The 18922-nt window shown below is 43.5% G+C and overlaps 1 protein-coding gene across 3 annotated transcripts in view; it reads right to left on the minus strand.

Annotated features, from left to right (window-relative positions):
• The window catches only part of ADSL (adenylosuccinate lyase), a 688779-nt gene that overhangs the window by 547183 nt on the left and 122674 nt on the right, over window positions 1–18922 (minus strand). For all 3 annotated transcript variants that reach the window (XM_077452428.1, XM_077452427.1, XM_077452426.1), the window contains exon 5: window positions 18597–18768. In XM_077452428.1, coding sequence (XP_077308554.1) covers window positions 18597–18768 — 172 coding nt within the window. The remainder of the gene's footprint in view (window positions 1–18596; window positions 18769–18922) is intronic.

Consider the following 18922-nt stretch of genomic DNA (forward strand, 5'->3'; position numbering starts at 1 on the left):
AGCTCAGCATTTTGGACGGATTGCGGGCACCCCTCAGATTTTAAAGTTATTACGTCTGGCCCTGTCCTCCAAATCCACCATTTTGTCCTTTATCCAAGTGATGTCCTGGGTTAGTGCTTCCCGAGTATTAATGTCATTCACTGTGCCTGTGATATCACCCACATTGACTTCCATTTGTGGGAGCCTGTCCTCAATTGCTCCCATTTTACTACCAAAATTGTGCATGAGAGAGAGCATGTCTGACTGCAGCGAGCTCCTGAGTGACATAAGCATTTCCTTTAAGGTAGTGTCTATAACAGTTTACCCAATGGTAGGGAATGCTGCTATGGCGTCAGGCTGCTGGCTCTACTGAGGAAAGGCCCGAGGCACCCTGCTGGCATGATCCCTGCACTGGGCCGTCCCTGTGCTGTCTAGGCGCATTTTGGCCTTAGTCGTGCTCTGGGCTGTAGGTGTCCCCGGGGGAGAAAGGGAAGGGTCCCCTCTGCTCACCAGAGTGTCTGCCGATAGGCAGGACTCTCCACCTCATTCAGTGTATGCCGCGGCCTCTGTATGTCGGCGCCATTTGGGTTTGGCCGTGCAGACGGCTGATACACGAAGGCCGTTCATTTTCGGGGAAGCCGACTGTCTTTCCGCTTGAGTGACATTGCCTTGAGGTGGAGTGGGTGTTCCCCCAGGGTGCCAGGAGCTCTGAAGACAGTTTGGGTTCGCTGGATGTCGCTGTGAATGCCGCCGGTGTGAAGAGCCATCCTGGTCACGCGAAGGCCACGCCCCTCTCCATTTCACAGAATTCTGAAAGGGAGCTCCGCATTATCTCAAATATATTTTTTTCCTCACATTTTGAATGTAAAACAGCACCCTAAACACACAGTCCTATGTACATTTGACACTATTGTTAATGGTAGCACAGGGGAGAGAGGGAGAGGGAGAGGGAGAGGGAGACGATATACGATGCCGATTTTTTTGGGCTGATATGTTAGGCCGATTTTTTATTTATTTTTTCCTTTGCGATTTTGGGCTAAAAATAGCGCCTGTAAATTGCCTTCAAAACGGCTCCCCTGCAGTCTGTGTGAAAGCCCGAGTGCTTTTACAATGAGGAGATGCGCTGGCAGGACGTTAAAAAAAAAAAAAAAAAAAAAATCCTGCAAGCAGCATCTTTGGAGCGGTGTAAACCGCTCCTCCACCACTCCTGCCCATTGAAATGAATGGTCACCACTGCTGAAGCACATGCAATGCGATTTTGCAGCAGTGCTAAACTGCCCCCTAGCAGCCGAATAGCGGGGCTAAAATGACGGTAAATCGCTGCTAAAACTTACAGCATTTTACTGTCAACGCCTGCCCGATCCAGTGTGAAAGCAGCCTTAAGTGATGCAGAAAATTTCTTACACATTTATTAAACAAAACAAACCTCCAATCAGTTCACTTGCATGTATAATTTAGATTTAAAAAAAAAAAACTATTTATTAAATACACAAAAGCAGGTACTCAAAACTTTTGGATGAAAAAAAAAAAAGGGCTAAGTTGCGTTTGAAAGACCTCTGCGCAAATACCGCGTCACATAAAATATTGCAACAACCGCTATTTTATTCCCTAGGGTCTCTGCTAAAAAAAATATATAGAATTTTTGGGGCTTCTGAGTGATTTTCTAGCAGAAAATACTGGATTTTTACTTTTAAGCAACAAGTGTCAGAAAAGATTTAGTCTTTAAATGGTTAAACTGAGAACTTTACACAGGGAGTTCAGCCCATTGAAGAAGAAACATTGCATCCCTTTGATCTTTTCTTGGCAGCCTGCCCAGAGAGGAGGAAAGTCCTTCACCAATGTCTTCAGGCAACTTACATTGACTTCTGTTACAGAAGTCTTTTGCAAGTGGAGCTCAACATGTAATCGGCTTTTTTATCAGCACAATCGGCCGATGCCCATTAAAAAATGCCAAATATCGGCCAACCTCTAATATATATATATATATATATATATATATATATATATATATATATATATATATATATATATATATATACATACATATATACACATACATACACACACACACATATACATACATACATATACACACACACATATATACACATATACACACACTAAATATGAAACATGATGCTACAACTTCTTTGGCATCCCCAGCAACAGTCTGAAGCCAAAGGGTATATGGCCTGCAGGTGGGCAGGAGTCATGTACCAAAAAATAGCACTTTGTACGTATTCTTTAGAGAGTACAAGATGAGCTTTTAGCTGTCGGGAACCATATGACCTTCCACTATGGAAAGTTCTCCCCCAAGAGCCTGTTCCCATCTAAGCATGTACTTAGGTTTACCTTGGGTATCCATACTATACTCATTTGATAAGAGACTAGACCCTTTTGTGACAGGCATGCAAAGATTATTCTCAAAACGGGGTCAATTTAGAAAATTGGAGATTAGGAGCAAAAAGGTAGAGCATGACTACATGCCTGAAGGTAGCCAAAAAAAGCTCTACGGGCAGGTCATGCGTCCCTCGAAGTTCCTCAAAGGATGACAATGTTAGCGTTGCGAGATTAACTTGGTGATCAAAGCGGAAGAGACTTCTCAGCAACCATGGTGAGATCATTTGGGAGGTGAGGCCATCTTAGGGTTATAGAGGAAAGCTTCAGACTGGAGGGAGCGTTTTCCTTTCAGCTGTCTCTAACAGTTGTGGAACAATGCCATAGTGTGCAGAAGAAAGGCAGAAGGCATATCTGCATCAGTATTCCACAATAGATTGTTCGGGTGGATTGGGGTCAGCTATATTTTTTTCTATCCTGGGCCTGCGATTGTACGCAGGTGAGGTAAACCATGAGGCAATGGCCCTCAATTGCATAATCGTAATGTATAAGATTGGGAAAGGCCAAACCCCCATCTTTCTTCGAGGCCAAGAGGACCAAGTGAGCTATCCTATGCGGTTTGTGGTTCCACGTAAAGTACAGGAGATCAGCCTGAAGATATGTGGGGGAATAGGCATCAGCAGGGTCATGAAACAATACAGAATCTTAGGCAAGATTGTCATTTTAACCAATGCTATGCGACCTAGCCAGGAAAGTCCGTAAAGCCTCCTTCGCCTTCTGTAAAGTCATACTCTGTACATTAATGAACACCCCCAAAGCATTTAATAGCGGTAGATTTCCATGCATAAGGAAAAGACCCTGAGAGATGCTGCACTTAATTGTTAAGCGGCAAAGCTTTAGATTTAAAGGAATTCACTTTGAAACCAACCCCCCCCCCCCCAAAAAAAAACTCTTCCAATAGCTTATTGAGGATTACTCAAGGTTTTGTTAAGTTAACAAGAACGTCATTTGCAGACAATGAAATTTCAAACTCTTGTCCCCTAACTGAGACCTACAAGAGGTTCAATGCACAGTGAATAGCAAGGGAGAAAGCGGACAGACTTGCCTTATCCCATTAAGCCCCGTACACACGACCGGACTTTTCAACATCCAAAGTCTGACGGAATGATTCCGGCAGACTATTCGATCGTGTGTGGGCTGCAACGGACTTTTGATTCGCAAAAGTCTGACAGACTTTAGAAATGGAACATGCTTCAAATTTTTCCGCCAGAACTCTGCCGGACCCAGAAATCCGCTCGTGTGTGCGCTAGTCTGACGGACTAAAACCGACGCTAGGGCAGCTATTGGCTATGAACTTCCTTATTCGAGTCCTGTCGTACGTCATCACGTTTAAATCCATCGGAGTTTGGTGTGATTGTGTGTGGCCAAGTCCGCTCATTCGGAAAGTCCGTCAGAACTCTGTCAGAACTCCGGCAGAACTCCTTCGAAAGTCTGTCGGACATAAGTCTGGTCGTGTGTACGCGGCATTAGAAATGGTGAAAGGCGAGGAGGAGATGGCAAACTGAGTTTTAATGTGGGCTGAAAGAGCCTTATATAGATACTTAATCTCTGAGGAAAGACCCTGAAAGCCCAGATTCGCTAGGGTTGTAAACAGAAATGGCCAACAGAGCTTTTTCAGTGTCTAAGCGCAGTAAGAGAGCCTCAATTTTTTTGTCTATTGACAATGTCCACTAAATTACTCTTCTGGTGTTGTCACCCGCTTGCCTCCTAGGGACAAAACCCACCTGATCCTTATGAATTAAAGATGGGAATAAATCATTAAGCCTCAGAGCAATTTCATAAAGGGATTTTAACCACTTCAGCCCCGGACCAATTTTACGCCTAAGGACCAGAGGTCTTTTTACAATTTCGCACTGCACTGCTTTAACTGGTAATTGCGCGGTCATGCAACGTTGTACCCAAACGAAATTTGCGTCCCTTTCTTTTTTTTTACTTTATAATTCTTTATTTCTTTGCAAGAATACAAAACAACATCATTAATCAATGAAGTACAACATAATGCATTCCTGCCCTTTTTATGAACAAAACAAAAACAAAACAGTATCAGTACAATATCCAATACAGTATATAGTATCTATTCCTCATAGTGGTCCAACAAAACAAAAAAAAAAAAAAAAAAAAAAAGGGGGAGGAAGGGGGGGGAGGATCAATCCCACCCACTGGCGGGTTTAGTTTACATTACTCAACCAGCTCACCTAATCTTCAATTTCTTCTCCAATCAGCCTCTTCCCCTCTGACTGTAAAAAGATGTCCCATGGAGCCCAGATTTGCGCTATGGCTTCCCTTTCCTCAGAGGGCATAGGGATCAAATTCTCCATGATCCCAATTTTCCTTACTTTGTTTAACCATTGCGAGATTCGCGGTGCTCCCTTTTCTTTCCAGCAGATGGTTATGCAGCTTTTAGCTGCATTCACCAGATGGCATAACATTGAATTCTTAGATCTCTCTAATGGGATATGTGTACATTGTAATAGGAAGAAAGCCGGATCTTCCTCGAGATGATACTCAGTAAACAATTGAGAGATTTTCCGAACTTCTTCCCAAAACTGTCTAATCATTGGACAATGCCAAAAAATATGGGCAATAGTGCCTCTCTCCTTACCACATCTCCAACATTTATCTGATGTCTCTGGGAAAAAGGTATGCATTCGTGATGGAGTATAATACCAACGCATTAGTACTTTATAATTTAGTTCCTGTATCTTAACACACCTAGATGATTTCAAAGTCAAGTGTATTATTTTCTGACGTTAAGTCGGAGTGAAAGTTTGTCCGAGATCTCTTTCCCATTTATCCAAATTCACTATGTCATTATCCTCCAAAGGAGAATTTAGCAATGCATATATTTTGGAGATAATATGGGAAAGGGACTCCTTATTCTCGCAGTACTTTTCAAACTTAGTAAGTGGCCGATCAAAATCCTTAGCCGGTCCTAAGGTGTCCAAAAAATGTTTAACTTGTAGCGCCTGCCAGAGGGGTAATTCATATTGTCCTCCTGGTTGCATTAGCGTTTCTATTGATAGCCATTTTTTAGATCTCAAGAAATGTAATGCCTGGAAACAACCCTTCTCTCAAATTTCTAAATATACCTGGTTCCATGCCAGGCGGGAATAGTGGGTTCCCTAGAATAGGAAATAGAGGAGATTTAACTGTTGAGATTCTGGGATTCCGCACTACTTTTGTTCCCATCCGGAGCGTAGGTCCTACTAAGGGATGAGCTCTTAATATAAGAGGTATAGCTGTGCCGCACCACAAGGCTCTGTCTAAGGGGATGGGACTTACTTGTTGTTCCATAGCAACCCATTTTTACTGTCTCTATGGCAGCACCAATCCACAATTCTACCCAACTGGGTAGCTTGATAGTATTTATACAAGTCCGGTGCTGCGATTCCACCCGCTTCTTTAGGCATAGTTAGTAATTTCCTATTAATCCTAGGGTGCTTACTTGCCCATATAAACTTTGTAAAAATTGTCCGAATTTTGCTAAAGAAGGCCAGTGGAATCCGGATTGGTAGTGCCTGAAACAGATAAAGAAACTTAGGGACTATATTCATTTTCAAGATATTACTTCTTCCAAACCAGGAATGTGAGGATTTATTCCACTCATTCAACCTTGTAATAGTTTCCCTTAATAAGGGTGGAAAGTTCAATGCGTATGCATCTATTAGGTTAGGTGGGATCTGTATCCCTAAATAATTCAGCGCTGTGGCTGTCCATTTAAACTTGAAGTTATCCTCTAAATTTTTTTGAGTGGGATTCCCCAGTGAAATCCCCATCGCCTCTGACTTACCATAATTTATTTTAAAATTAGATAGAACACCATAGTGCTCAATTTCCCCCAATAAATTGGGTAATGATATTTGTGGATTAGAACGTGAAAATAATAAATCATCTGCATATGCTGAGAGTTTATATTCCTGATCCGCTATAGAGATACCTTTAATATCGGGGTTCCGTCTTATTCTATTTAACAGAGGTTCTAATGATAGTGCAAATAAAAGAGGCGACAGGGGGCATATCCCTGACGTGTCCCATTAGATATTGGGAAATTTTCAGAGTTTATCCCATTAACATTTACCAGTGCCTGTGGCTTTGAATATATTCCTGCTATCCAGTCCAACATTCGATCCCCAAAGCCCATCTGCTTTAAAACTCCTAACATAAAGGACCAACTGACCCTATCAAAGGCCTTTTCTGCGTCTGTATTAACAAAGATACTCGGCAACTTCCTCTGATTTACATATTGAATTAAATTCAGGACCTTAATTGTGCTATCCCTAGCTTCACGTGTGGGGACGAACCCCACTTGGTCCATATGAACCAGCTGCGTCAAACGGTTCTAGGCGAGCTGCGAGTATCTTTGTAAATATTTTGTAATCCGTATTTAATAATGATATTGGGCGGTAGCTACTGCATATTGATTGATCCTTTCCTTCTTTTGGAATAAGTACGATGTGTGCCTTTAATGCTTCTACAGGTGGAGGCCTGATTTTCCCTTGTATGTTAAATGTTTTAACCATATGAGGGACAAGTTGCAAATGAAAACTTTTAAAATATTGCAGAGAAAATCCATCTGGACCAGGAGCCCTTCCTTGCCTCAACATCTTTATTGCCGAGGTTACTTCTTCTGTTGTTATTGGTAATTCAAGTTTTCTTCGTGCTGAAGATGACAATTTCGCTAAGTGTGAGGATTCAAGATATTCCTCTAGTGATGAGGAGGAATGGGGGGGAACTGGAAGATTATACAATGAAGTATAATATTGTCTGAATTCCTCTGCAATATCTTTTGGTACTAGGGATTTAGAATTTCCTTTTGTCCTGATATAGGGTATATATGAACGGAGTCGTTGCTTTTTTAATTTCCTTGCTAGCACTTTGCCACATTTATCACCTGATTCATATATTACTCCCCTTTCTTGTTGTAAAATAGCCCTTACCTTATATCGGAGGAGATCTGATAACTGTCTTCTTAAATGTGCTAATTCTGTCCCCATATCCTTCTCCATTGTCCTCTTATGTTGTATCTCTATCTTCCTTATCATTTCCAATAATCTGTCTGTTTCCTTTTCTCAAGCTCTCTTTATTCGGGACCCATGTTTTATTAGAATTCCTCTAATTACTACTTTATGGGCTTCCCACACTATCCCCATTTCAGTCTCTCCATTATCATTAATTTTAAAATACGAATCGATTTCTCTAACCATCTCTTCTTGGATTTCAGGACGTTGTAAAAGGCTTTCATTCATTTTCCAGTTCCAGTCCGTTTTATATAGAGCATCCTTCAAGAGGATATTAATCGTTACTGGCGCATGGTCAGACCATGTTATATTTCCTATACGTATGTCCTGTACTAATGATAATGTTCGCTGAGATAGCAAAAAGAAATCGATGCGTGAATACCGTTGATGGGGGTTTGAAAAGAATGGATAATCCCTCTCATCAGCATGGAAGGCCCTCCATACATCAACCAATTGAAGTTCATTTAATTTACGAAGAATATGTTTCCTAATTTTTTCAGAAACGGATGATGTCCTATTAGAGGTATCTAATTTTGGGTCTAGAGGGACATTAAAGTCCCCCCCAATAATGAGAGTCCCCTCCTTAAATTCCATTAATTTTGATAGAGCTTTATTCAAAAATCCATCTTGATATGTATTTGGGGCATAAACTGTAGCAAGAGTTACTTTAACCTGTCCTATAAGTCCCTTAAGGAACAAATATCTCCCCCCTGGCTCTTGACATTTATCCAGTAGGAACCACGGTATTCGATTGGATATTAAAATAGCCACGCCCTTGGTTTTAGCCTCTTGATTTATGGCATGATAGACATTTGGAAAGTTTCTATTTTGAAGGTAAGGAAATTTTCCCTCCTTCAGATGTGTTTCCTGTACCATGCCAATATCAGTTTTAGAGCGTTTTAAGTCATTTAATAACATTTTATGTTTCTCGGGGACATTAAGTCCCTTGGTATTAAGTGATGTTATGCGTAATCCCTCCATCTTGTCCATGGGGACAAAAAAAAAAAGAAAAAGGGGGGGGGGACCCCCTACGAGGAATAGCTATCAAAATTTCCCCCACACCTACCTATGGGTTCTTAGCTTCCCGTAGGTGTAAGGTATGGGCGGGTAGCTAACAAATACGGGGCGCGTATAACGCTACTCCCCCTCCAAAAAAAAAAAAAAAAAAAATCCCTTAATATTCACAAAGAAGAAAAGTTAGGACTAAATTATTACAGTTGCGTCCCTTTCTTTTGATGGTATTTGATTGTCTCTGCGATTTTTATTTTTTGCGATATAAATGGAAAAAGACCGAAAATTTAGAAAAAAAATGATATTTTCTACTTTTTGTTATAAGAAAAATCGAATAAACTCAATTTTAGTCAAACATTTAGGGCAAAAATTTATTCAGCCACATGTCTTTAGTAAAAAAAAAAAAGGCAATAAGCGTATATTTATTGGTTTGCGCAAAAGTTATAGCGTCTACAAAATAGGGAGTACATTTTCTGGAATTTACACAGCTTTTAATTTACAACTGCCTATCTAATTTCAGGCAGGGCAGTACAAACCCCCCCCCGCCCCCCCAAATGACCCCATTTTAGAAAGTAGACACCCCAAGGAAATTGCTGAGGGGCATGTTGAGCCCATTGAATATATTTTTTTTTGTCCCAAGTGATTGAATAATGACACACAAAAAATAAAGTTTACAAAAAGTTGTCACTAAATGATATATTGCTCACACATGCCATAGTTATATGTGGAATTGCACCCCAAAATACATTCTGCTGCTTCTCCTGAGTACGAGGATACCACATATGTGGGACTTTTTGGGAGTCTATATATGCTATATGCGGTTATAATTTAGGCCCCTTTCATACTTCACCATTTTGACATGATTTCAGGGAATGCCTGTGTAAACTTGAGGTCTATAGACCTTAACTCGCATGAAAGTCAGACCAAAGTAGTACAGGGGCTACTTTGAAGTCGGCACGACTTGAAGTCGCACATACGTTTACATACCCTGGCAGAATTTATGATTTCTTGGGCATTTTTCTGAGAATATGAAGAACAAACATTTTTCACTCATGGTTAGTGTTTGCCTGAAGCCATTATCAACTGTTTACTCTTTTTAAATCATAATAGAAACTACCCAAATGACCCTGATTAAATGTTTACATAGCCCAATTCTTAATACCGTGTGTTGCCCCCTTTAACATAAATGACAGCTTGAAGTCTTTTGTGGTTGAGGTTCTTTATCTTCTCAGATGGTAAAGCTGCCCATTCCTCTTCACAAACATCTTCCAGTTCCTGTAAATTCTTGGGCTTTCTTGCATGGACTGCACGTTTGAGATCTCTCCAGAGTGGATCAATGATATGGAGGTCAGGAGACTGAAATGGCCACTCCAAAACCTTCACTTTATTCTGCTGTAGCCAATGACAGGTCAACTTGGCCTTGTGTTTTGGATCATTGTCATGTTGGAATGTCCAAGTACATCTCATGAGCAGCTTCCTGGCTGATGAATGCAAATGTTCCTGCAGTAACCTTGCCATCAATTTTGACCAAAATTCCTGTGCCTTTGTAGCTCACACATCCCCAAAACATCAGCGATCCACCTGTGTTTTACAGTAGGATTGGTGTACCTTTCATCATAGGCCTTGTTGACTCCTCCAAATGTAGCATTTATGGTTGTGGCCAAAAAGCTCAATTTGGGTCTCATCACTCTAAATGACTTTGTGCCAGAAGGTTTGAGGCTTGTCTCTGTGCCGTTTGGTATACTGTAAGTGGGATACTTTGTGGCATTTGCGTAGTAATGGCTTTCTTCTGGGGACTCGACCATGGAGCCCATCTTCCTTCAAGTGCCTCCTTATTGTGCATCTTGAAACAGCCACACCACATGTTTTCAGAAAGTCCTGTATTTCACCTGAAGTTATTTGTCAGTTTTTCTTTACATCCCTTACAATTTTCCTGGCAGTTGTGGCTGAAATTTTAGTTGGTCTACCAGACCGTGGTTTGGTTTTAACAGAACCCCCAATCACTTCTTAATTAGAGTTTGAACACTGATTGCTATTCTCAATTCCTTGGATATCTTTATATCCCTTTCCTGTTTTATGTAGTTCAACTACCTTTTCCCACAGATCCTTTGACAATTCTTTTGCTTTCCCCACGAATCAAAATCCAGAAACGTCAGTGCAGCATGGGATGAAAGATGCAAGGGTCTGTCAGGAGTCCAGAAACTGAACTTATACACACAAACACAAACTAATTACAAGCAAACAGATCACAGGTGAGAATGGTTACCTTAAAATAGCTATTTAAACCCCTTTGTGTCGGGGCGTGGCCAAGCGCATGGAGGAGAAGGACGTGCAAGAGCTCAGCTCCCGCTCCACTGACCTGAACGGCACACAGCGCCGCCGCTCCATGCCACACCTGGCTTCCACATGAGTAGGAGAGGAGGCACCAACACCCCCCGCACCTCGGGGACCCAGAAAACAGGGGATATTGGCAGTTTTTTCCCCACGAGAGGGCCGAACAGCAAGGCCGCGCCGGAATCCAAGATGGCTGCGAACCGCTTGGCGGCGGCACAGGCAGCACACACTGCCTCCAAGGTACAGGCCTCTCGGCCCTCCTCACCCCCATCCTCTCCCAGGTCCCCTGAAATGCACAGCAGAAGCCCAGCACATTCGAGAAGCCCCTCCCCAGCCTTGGACAAGCAGAGCAGAGGCTGGGATATGGAGAGCTACATTAAAGCTCTCCCTACTAAAGGGGACATTGAGGCATACATTAGCAGACTGGAGAGGTCATACAAAAGGGAGATTAAGGAATTGCGCCACGACATAGGATAACGCATAGAGGACATTGAGATCAATGCTGAGGAATCGGCAAATAGACTCAAGGAACATGACCATGTCTTGCAACAGCACACTAATCAGATTCAACACTTATTCTATGGTCTTGACGACCAGGAGAATAGAAGTCGCCGCAACAATATCTGTATACGCGGTATCCCAGGAGCGATTGAAAACAAAGATCTGTTGTTGGCGGCCACCACCATGTTTAACCAGCTGCTGAACAAGCCCAAAGAAACAACGATCGAGATAGATAGGATTCACAGATCCCTTGGCCCTCGCAATCCTAACCCAGCGTCCCCCAGAGACGTCATCTGCCGCGTCCATTTCTTTAACGTCAAGGCTGAAATAATGCAAGCTGCGCTTGCACAGGAATCCATCCTGTTCAAAGGCACACCCTATCATGCTCCTGACGGATCTCTCAAAACAGACGCTGCTAATGAGGAAAGCCCTGAAGCCGGTCACGGACGCTTTGCACGCTAAACAGATCAAATATCGCTGGGGGTTCCCGTTCCATCTTTTTGCTTCCCATGAGAGTAAATCTGCCACCTTCCGTACACTAGGGGACCTACCTAACTTCCTTGGCACTTTTGAATTGCCTCAAATTAGGATCCCAGACTGGCCACTGACTGCCGTCACCCCTGGTCTACCCAGCACCTTGGCCTGGGAAAAACAAACTAAGAAGAGGTCCCGCTCCCGCACTGCCAAATCCCCTCCAGGATGAACTGACCAACCGACTGGTGGGTGTTTGACTTCCACATTTTTTCTTCAGTTTTTAGGGGACCTGTGCCTCAGGTTGTTCCCCTTTACCCCGTGACTTGAATGTCACTCATCTGACCACTCGCCTTCCTTTTTTTTTTTTGTCTTTTTTTCACTTTTGCACTTTCTTTTTTTTTTTGTTTCATATGCGGACCATCCTCCCCCACCCCCCGCTTCAAGGGCCGTGGGCTGCCCTTCTTCCCCGTTGGGCTCCGACGATGTGTGTTTATGTTATGTTGTGTGGGTAGGTTGAGGGGGGAGAACCGAGTCTGTCTGAGAAACGACTGCATTGGCTTAACTTTTATATATGGTTTATCATGTTTATCAGGTTACAGTTAAGGTTAAACGTGTATATGATAGACCCGCTTGGTCTCACTTACTGGTTCGATGGTATGTGCTTTTAGTGCTTTCACAGACAGATAGCTGCCCTTTTGGTTAGCTGAATATTTGAACTTACATGTACCTTCAGATGACTTCAGAAATAGTAGGCGCTGTGTGCTATACATCAGCATATTCAGTTTTACAGTTTATAATAGTTGGGGCGGAGCCCCTGAGTTCAGTTTGACCACGTTCCCCCACGACAGGGTGTACAGAGTCTTCGGTGCCTCTGTTACTGATATATCCCCTAGCTTTACATTGTAGTGTCCATCACTTCTACCCCCACATGGATACTAGAGGGAGCATTCTCCCTACAAGTTTTCACCTTCATAGCAAGCAAAATACCACGCTGACACAGGAATCCTGTTTCCATTCTTACTTGCAATACACCTCCCCATGCCCCTTTTTGGGTGCGCTTGTGCACTTTCCTGACTCAGCACTTTGACCCTCTTCCTTCCCCTCTTATCTGGTCTTCCCCCTCTTCCCTCTACCTCACCACTGATGCACAGCTTTCTCATACACTTTCCCACTCAGTTGCATTCCGTAGCTCAACAGGGCATACCCTCCACTTCCCCTCGCCATGGCCACTGCCCTAGACATTAAGTTCTCCTCTCTTAATTGTAGAGGATTTAACACCCCGGAAAAACGTAGACAGATCCTACATCACTTTCACAAAGCCGGCTCACAAGTCCTGTTACTACAGGAGACTCACTTCCGGACCGATAAGGTGCCTTCCTTATCGGATAGACACTACATGACCTGGTTTCACAGCACGAATCCCCTAGCGAGCTCAAAAGAGGTCTCGGTGGCTTTCCACCGATCCTTTACACCACAGGTGCTTGAAAGTGACATAGATCCCAAAGGAAGGTTTTTCTTCTTGAAATTACAATATTTACAAACTGTATTAACTGTTGCCAATGTTTATCTCCCGAACCAGAACCAACTCCAATTCCTTTGCTCCGTGACCGCTCACCTCAAATCCTTCAGGACTCCTAACCTGATCCTAGGAGGCGACTTGAATGTCCCCCTCATGCCGAGACTGGACTCCTCTACCGCCAAGTCCCACATGTCACCCACCTCACTGACCAAGCTAAGGGCCGCCTTAGCAGACATGTCCCTGGTGGTCACCTGGAGACTGCTACACCCTTCTGATAGGGACTATACCTACTACTCCCCTGCACATAAATCCTACAGTAGGACTACATCCTCCTCAGCCAAAACCTTCTTGACTTCGACCCTCAGTGTGAGATTGGGGTGAGGTTGTGGTCAGATCACGCTCCAATACACTTAACTCTTAGTAAACTCCCTCGCTACCCTCGCCGTGGTACGTGGAGGCTGAACGACAACTTACTGAATGACACGGTATGCGTTGCAGAGGTGTCACAAGCAATCACAGACTTCACCAGTGACTATGCCCACGATGAGACTAGTAATATGACCAAGTGGGAGGCCCTGAAATGCGTTATTCGCTTTATTTTTATACAACACGGCTCTAGATTGAAAAAAGCACGTACTGAGGATATACGCCGACTTTTCTTACAGATAGCTTCCCTAGAGGCCTCACATAAACGCACATTAGACATTCAGACCCTGACGGAACTCTAACGCGAGGCGGGACTTGCTTCAGATCTTTTCGGCAAGATCGCTGAACGCATACAACAAAGGCCGACATACCCACTACTCACAGGCTAACAAATGCGGAAAACACCTAACACGAGTTATCCACCCTAGACAAAGACAAAACATCCCTCACATCATATCGTCTTCCCAACAGAAGAAGTTCAGGAATTCTGAGATTGTCTCGGAATTCAGGGACTTTTATTCCTCCCTTTACAACCTCCCCTCACCAGGCGTATCAAGCCCTGCTTCATTATCCGATCTGCATCGCTATATTCAAAATACGGCCTTACCTATCATCTCCTCGAACGATAGGGATGACTTGGAGCTATCTCTGACCACGTCTGACTTTCTAATGGCGATTAAAGGTCTGAAGAATGGTAAAAGCCCAGGCCCTGATGGATACTCCCCTCAATTCTATAAAAAATTTGCACATCAACTCGCCCAGATTATGGCCAAGGCATTTGAGGAAATAGACGAAACGCATCCCCTTTCACTACATACTCTCCAAGCCCAGACAGTTGTAATACCTAAACCGGGGAAAGACCATGCACACTGTGGGAACTATAGGCCCATATCCCTACTGAACATTGATCTAAAGCTTTACTCCAAAATTTTGGCAGCACACCTTGCTCCCCTGCTCCCCTCCATTATTCATAGCGACCAAGTGGGCTTTATCCCAGGCCAGGAGGCCAGGGATAATACCACTAAAACCCTCCACCTTATCTCGTATGCCAAACTCCACAACATTCCAACTTGCCTCCTAGCTTGTGATGCCGAAAAGGCGTTTGATAGGGTGAACTGGACGTTTCTCCAGGCCTCCCTGCAACAAATAGGCTTAGGCCCACGAAAGCTCACTAAAATCATGGCTTTGTATACAAGCCCGTCTTGCGAGGGTCTTAGCCAATGGGGAATCGTCTGCAGCTTTTGGAATCCAGAACGGTACCAGGCAGGGATGCCCGCTATCGCCACTCGTGTTCGCAATTACTGTTTAACATTTGGCTCAAGCCATTCGTAACAATAACTATTCTTGGGATCAACACCCCCTCAGCTCCCCGTAAGCCATCACTCTACGCAGACGATCTACTCCTATATGTCACCCAACCCTGAATCAGTCTTCCAGCCATCCTGGAGGAGCTTGACCGGTTCGGAGCACATAGCAATTTCAAATTGAACCTAAACAAAACAGAAGCTCTACATATATATCATTACAACCGAAAGACCTAGACTTCATTCAAAAGCGATTCTCCTTTAAATGGCAACCGCGCTCGATCAAATACCTTGGGACGGAGATCCCCACTGAGATACATGATGCGTACTCATTAAATTTTAGCCCACTACTGACCACTATCAGACGTTCCCTTGAAAGTTGGCATAACCTCAAGCTCTCCTGGTGGGGGAGAATGAGTGTTATTAAAATGGATATACTTCCAAAGACATTATACCTGTTTCAAACGCTTCCCATCCTCCTCCCGAAGACATTTTTCCTCGCATTGAGTTCTATGGTAGGCAGGTTCCTGTGGCAACACCACCCTCCTAGACTTAAACACAAAGTTTTATGTGTCCCCAAGCATAAAGGAGGTACTGGTCTCCCAGATTTCCAACTATACCACTCAGCGCTATTTTCCCGGCTCTTGGAATGGTTCCCGAGGCCACGTACTAAACCCTCCATCTTAATTGAACAGGATATGGCTACAGTAGATCTGCGAGCCCTGCTATGGGGGTATAACACAAAGTTTCGCACAATGCAGGGAATCTCCCCTCTAACGAAGGCAGCCCTTACGTTGTGGTACAATAAGGCTAATCTTTATGCCTTGACCACCGATCCCAGCCCTTTATCTCCGTTATTTGACAACTTGGCCCTACCTGCTCTCTCTGCCAAAGCACACTGCGGGACATACACAAGTGAAAACTGGCCAACAGCTAATCAGTTTGTCCATCGCACTAGTGGACATTTCCGTCCCCCTACAGACCCGCAGACTGCTGTCATGACGGTCTGGCTGACCACAATCTCGCTAAACCAGCTTCGCAGAAATCTTCACCTAACAGGGAGGGCCCACAGGCCACTCACGCCATTTGAGGACCTTTGCAGTCTCTCTCAAACCCCAAGACACACCTTATCGTTAATATACAAAGACAGCCAAACCTGCCTTCATGACACTCTCCCCGCATACACAAGTAAATGGTCTAGAGATCTGAATATGGAGATCTCCCCGGCACAGTGGACTACCTCCTTTACACTCGCACATAAATCATCCAGGTCCGGGTTCACACAAGAGAAGAACTACAAATTGCTGTCGAGGTGGTACAGGGTTCCGGTCTCGGTGCACAGGATGTTCCCATCAACCACAAATATATGTTGGCGATGTCACGGAGCGCAAGGATCCTACATCCATGTACGGTGGGATTGTGATAAGGTTCGCCCATTTTGGGATAAGATTTTTGAGATCTATAATGATGTATATCAGACTTCGTTGCCTCCTTCGCCTTTGTCTGCTCTCCTATCCATCCTCCCTGGAACGATCCAATCTCAGATGTAGTCTTAAGATTTTTTCTCTCAGCAGCTCGCCATGTCATTTCCTTATACTGGAAGGAGGACTCCACCCCCCCTATTTCCAAGTGGGTGGATATCCTTAATGACATAATGCTCATGGAGGAATTGCAGGCGAAGGCGGACAACACTTATGATAAGTTCACCCTGTTGTGGTCCCTCTAGCGGCACCATTCCCAGACGGAACCGTTTCTAAATAATCTTAAGATCTCATAAGCAAGCCTACCGCCACTTCTGAATGGAGATTGGCGTCGCCGGTGTGGCCACAAGAGACATTTAGGAGGTGGAGCTTACTTGATTCTGCCCGAGTCTGACCTTTACGGTGAATTTTATACCAACAACTGAGAATATCCTACACATAACCTCTCCGGTAAATGCATTTGCAGTGCTTCCCCCCCCCCCCCTTTTTGTCTTTACCGCCTCTCCCCCCCCCCCCATTCTCCTTTTCTCTTGTTCTTACCAATGTGCCTAATTTGATGTTAATGGTGACATACGTGTTGTGGTTGCCTGTTTTCATGTTTGTTATTTCATACTACCTGGCATATAATAAAAACATATTCAACCCTAAACCCCTTTGTGTCAACATGTGTGCATGTTATCAGGCTAAAAGTTTATGTAAACTTTTGATCAGGGTCATTTGGGTAGTTTCTGTTGTGATTATGATTTAAAAAGAGTAAACAGTTGACTGATACTAAATGGCTTCAGCTAAACACTAACCATAAGTGAAAAATATTTTTGTGTTATTCATATTCTCCATAAAATGGCCAAGAAATCATAAATTCTGCCAGGGTATGTAAATTTATGAACACAACTGTATATGAATGGTTATCACTGGATATCATGGGGAATGACTTGTCGTGCGACTTTGCAGTCCTAAATCGCAGGACAAGTTGCACAAGTATGAAAAGGGCCTAAAGCCATATATTGATGAAATTAACTTTGTCAACAGTAGTGTTAAGCTACCCACACCTACTTGGGCCCATTCACACTGCCTGCACACTAAATCGCAGCAGTCTAGCGTTTGGGTAGCTGTCCATTTCAGATGCAGTGATCAACAGTGAGGTGGCAGTTTAACGCATCACAGTTAATTTTTTATTTTTTTGCCAACTTTATTTGAAGTGCACAAAGTGACATTGAGCTGCTGTGCAGTAACATTCAACATGCAGAATGACTGCATTTCATTGCAGGCCATTGCACCGCACCTCCCGGCTACATTGCAGTGTCAATAGGGCACATTGAAAACAATTGTTTCTGGCACAGAAAAACACCAGCCATGCCACTAGGGTGAATAGGCCCTTACAGTTTGACTTGAAGATAGCTGAAAGATTTAAAAATGTATTCAGCAAGCTACTGTTGCATCACATACAAGTAACAATAAATAAGGAGATAAAAGGTTTTATTACAGCTGTGTCCAAGCTTTAAAAAATAAGAACATTTAATATTATATAAACCCACAAACATTTTAAATTTCTATGTATACCTATTGAAGCCAAGTAGATTGTACATTTAGACCCCTTTCACACCAGGGCGTTTTTCAGGCGCTATAGCATTAGAAATAGCGCCTGCAATCCGCCCTAAAGAAGCTGCACCATTGTATGTAGTGTGAAAGCCCAAGAAAAAAGAAAAAAGTCCTGCCAGCAGCTTCTTTGGAGTGGTGAAGAAGCGGTGTGTTTACCGCTCCTCCACCGCTGCTCCCTATTGAAATCAATGGGGCAGCGCTGTAATACCGCTGGCAAAACGCCGCTATTGCGGCGTATTGCCGGCGGTTTTAACCCTTTCGCGGCCGCTAGCGGGGGTAAAAGCGCCCCGCTTGCGCCTGAAATGCGCCACATATCCACCGCAAATCCGGCGGTAAAACGCTGCTAAAAATAGCGGCGTTTTACCACCGATGCAATGGGTGGTGTGGTGTGAAAGGAGTCTTAGATTGCAGCATGTAAGGCAATTCTCTTTACGTTCCCATTATGGTTTTAGTGGATTTAAATTTTTTATTTTTTTTTTAAGACCATTGCCTGCCCATAATAGGTTTGACAACATTTAAACACATTCAATTAAACAAATGTTAACTATGTCACCTTATCATGGTCACCATCAAAAAGCTGCAAGAAGCTGGCCTGCGTTCCAGTTGTACCCTTCACCCCTCGAAATCTGAGCTCATTTCGGGCTCGTTCTACATTGTGAAGATCCATGCACAGGTCTTGAAGCCACAGACAAGCCCGTTTTCCTACTGTAGTCAGTTGGGCTGGTCTGCAAAAACAAACATTGCATAGTTGATCACTAAATGATTATAATTAAAATAGACAGACAGCAGGAAATATATTCGAACAGATTCAAGCACATGGTGATAAAGGGCAAAGCGCAATCTTGTATTGAAATGCAACATATGACTTCAGCATGACAT

The sequence above is a fragment of the Lithobates pipiens genome, unplaced genomic scaffold (assembly GCF_037356315.1).
Source record: "Lithobates pipiens isolate NorthernLeopardFrog02 unplaced genomic scaffold, aLitPip1_a1.2 Scaffold_23, whole genome shotgun sequence".
NCBI classification, from domain to species: domain Eukaryota; kingdom Metazoa; phylum Chordata; class Amphibia; order Anura; family Ranidae; genus Lithobates; species Lithobates pipiens.